At 44.1% G+C, this 3,054-nt stretch overlaps 1 protein-coding gene across 3 annotated transcripts in view; it reads right to left on the bottom strand.

The window, feature by feature from the left end:
* Positions 1–3,054, bottom strand: part of CUNH2orf42 (chromosome unknown C2orf42 homolog) — a 43,317-nt gene that overhangs the window by 29,309 nt on the left and 10,954 nt on the right. For all 3 annotated transcript variants that reach the window (XM_017522038.2, XM_017522040.2, XM_017522039.2), the window contains exon 4: positions 2,643–2,753. In XM_017522038.2, coding sequence (XP_017377527.1) covers positions 2,643–2,753 — 111 coding nt within the window. The remainder of the gene's footprint in view (positions 1–2,642; positions 2,754–3,054) is intronic.

Here is a 3,054-nt window from a genome sequence, read left to right as displayed (position 1 = left end):
GCCTCCTGGGTTCAGGCAATTCTCCTGCCTCAGCCTCCTGAGTAGCTGGGATTACAGGCATGCACCACCATGCCCAGCTAATTTTTTGTATTTTTAGTAGAGACGGGGTTTCAACATGTTGACCAGGATGGCCTCGATCTCTTGACCTCGTGATCCACCCGCCTCGGCCTCCCAAAGTGCTGGGATTACAGGCTTGAGCCACCGCGCCCGGCCTGGTCTCATCATTTTAAAAAAAACTTTGCCAGCTGGGCATGGTGGCTCACATCTGTAATTCCAACACTTTGGGAGGCTGAGGCAGAGCAATCATTTGAGGTCAGGGGTTTGTGACCAGCCTGGTCAACATAGTGAGACCCTGTCTCTACAAAAAACAAACCAGACAATTAGCCAGGCATAGTGGCTTGTGCCTTTAGTCCCAGCACCGTGGGAGGCTGAGGCATGAGGATCTACTGAACCTAGAAGGTCCAGGCTGCAGTGAACCATGATCATGTCCCTGCACTCCAGCTTGGGCAAGAGAGTGAGAACTCAACTCTTAAAAAAAACAAAAAAAGCCAGGTGTGGTGGCTCATACCTGTAATCCCAGAACTCTGGGAGGCTGAAGTGAGTGGATCACCTGAGGTCGGGAGTTCAAGACCGGCCTGACCAACATGGAGAAACCCTGTCTCTACTAAATAATATACAAAATTCGCCAGGCATGGTGGCACATGCCTGTAATCCCAGCTACTCAGGAGGAGGCAGGAGAATCGCTTGAACCCAGGAGGTGGAGGTTTTGGTAAGCCAAGATCTTGCCATTGCACTCCAGCCTGGGTAACAAGAGCAAGACTCCGTCTTAAAAAAAAAACAAAAACAAAAACAAAATTTTGTTAATTTGGTAGCAAAGGTATCTTGTTTTAACTTTACATTTCTAAAATGTTTGCATTTCTCTGTTTACTAGTGAGTTTGGAGTTTGGTCCATATGTGTGGACCAAGTAATATTTTAATTTTGTTAAGACTCTAGGTCTGTTGATGCTTACCTAATAGGGTACTTCACCATTTTCATATTGATTTATCTGAGTCCTTAACTGATACTAGAATTAAGCATTTGAATTTTAAAATGTGGCCTGCCTGGGCAGGGTGGCTCATGCCTGTAATTTCAGGACTGGGCGTGGTGGCTCAGGCCTGTAATCACAGGACTTTGGGAGGCCGAGGCAGGCAGATTACCTGAGGTCAGGAGTTCAAGACCAGCCTGGCCAACATGACGAAACCCCGTCTCTACTGAAAATACAAAAATTAGCTGGGCCTGGTGGTGGGCACCTGTAATACCAGCTACTTAAGAGGCTGAGGCAGGAGCATTACTTGAACCCGGGCAGCAGAGGTTACAGTGAGCCAAGATTGCACCAGTGCACACCAGCCTGGGCAATAGAGCGAGATTCCATCTCTAAATAAATAAATAAATAACTGGCCAGGTGCGGTGGCTTATGCTTGTAATCCCAGCACTTTGGGAAGCCCAAGTGGGTGGATCACCTGAGGTTAGGAGTTTGAGACCAGCCTGACCAATATGGTGAAACCCTGTCTCTACTAAAAATACCAAAAAAAAAAAATGTTGGGTCTTGTGGCACAGAAAGGGGGAATTCTCTGGCTGGACATTGCCTGATGGGGCTGTGACCTTTCTGTCTCACCAAGATTCTCACAAAAGAAAATATAAAAATTGGCCAGGTATGGTGGTTCACGACTGTAATCCCAGCACTTCAGGAGGCTCAGGCAGGCTGATCACCTGAGGTCAGGAGTTTGAGACCAGCCTGACCAACATGGAGAAATCCCATCTCTACTAAAAATACAAAACTAGCCGGGTGTAGTGGCATATGCCTGTAATCCCAGCTACTCAGGAGGCTGAGGCAGGACAATTGCTTGAACCTGGGAGGCAGAGGCTACAGTGAGCCGAGATCATGCCACTACACTCCAGCCCTGGTGACAGCGCAAGACTCCATCTCAAAAAAAAAAAAAAAAATGTGTGTGTGGGTATGTGTATGTGTGTGTTTCTCCACATACTGAAAATGAAGACAATAAACTATATTCCTAAATTAGTGTGCGGCATATAACCATTGCCACAAAAGTTTTTTAAACACTCTGTAGATGAAAACTTCATAACACTATCCTAAGGCAGCTTAAGGTATAAGATTAATCTGTTTAAGAGATGTACAAACATATACAGTAGAAGTAGAATTTGATTGGATCTTATTTTTGGCCAAGGGATCAAGCTTTTAGCTTAACTTGAAAAAAAATTGTCAATGAAGAGTAAAACTTTTCTCAGGGAAAAAAACTCATAAGAACAAAAACATAGTATTTCCTGGCTGGGCATGGTAGCTCACACCAATAATTCCAGCACTCTGTGAGGCCAAGGTGGGAGAGGCCAAGGTGGGAGAAGCCCTTAAGGCCTGGAGTTCGAGACCAGCCCGGGCAACACAGTAAGACCCCTGTCTCTTTATATTAATAAAAATAAAATAATTACAAACCACAGTGCTTCCATTTTTCATGTAAAAAAATTAAACAAACAAAAATAAAATAAAATATATTTTCTTGTAATTGCGAGGTTCAGTTAAAGACATAAAACACAGTAAAACAATCTCTAAAAACAATACTACCAAACCAACCAACCAGACTCTCACCAGATACTTCATCCTTTCTCCTCTTCTTTGACTTAGAGGCAGTCGACTCACAAGCTGATACTGTTGATTCTGAATGGCAACCTAACTGGGGCACAATAATCTCTTTAAGACCTAAAAAATAGAAGATTTCTGAATCATTAATCCTATCCAGGGGTAAGTATGATTATCGGCCCCTATCTAGCAAAAAAATTAATTTACTTTTTAAAATTCCCCAAATGAATCATCCCAGTCTGGGCAACATAGGCAGACCCTATCTCTACAAAAAATAAAAAAATTTGCATGCCTGTGGTCCCAGCTACTTGAGAGGCTGAAGTGGGAGAATCACTTGAGCCCAGGAGGGTCAAGGCTATAGTGAGCTGTGATTACGTCTCTGCATGCCAGCCTGGGGTGACAAAGCTAGACCCTTTCTCAA

The sequence above is a fragment of the Cebus imitator genome, unplaced genomic scaffold (genome assembly GCF_001604975.1).
Source record: "Cebus imitator isolate Cc_AM_T3 unplaced genomic scaffold, Cebus_imitator-1.0 Scaffold23, whole genome shotgun sequence".
NCBI classification, from domain to species: domain Eukaryota; kingdom Metazoa; phylum Chordata; class Mammalia; order Primates; family Cebidae; genus Cebus; species Cebus imitator.
This window is presented reverse-complemented; position numbering and strand designations above follow the sequence as displayed.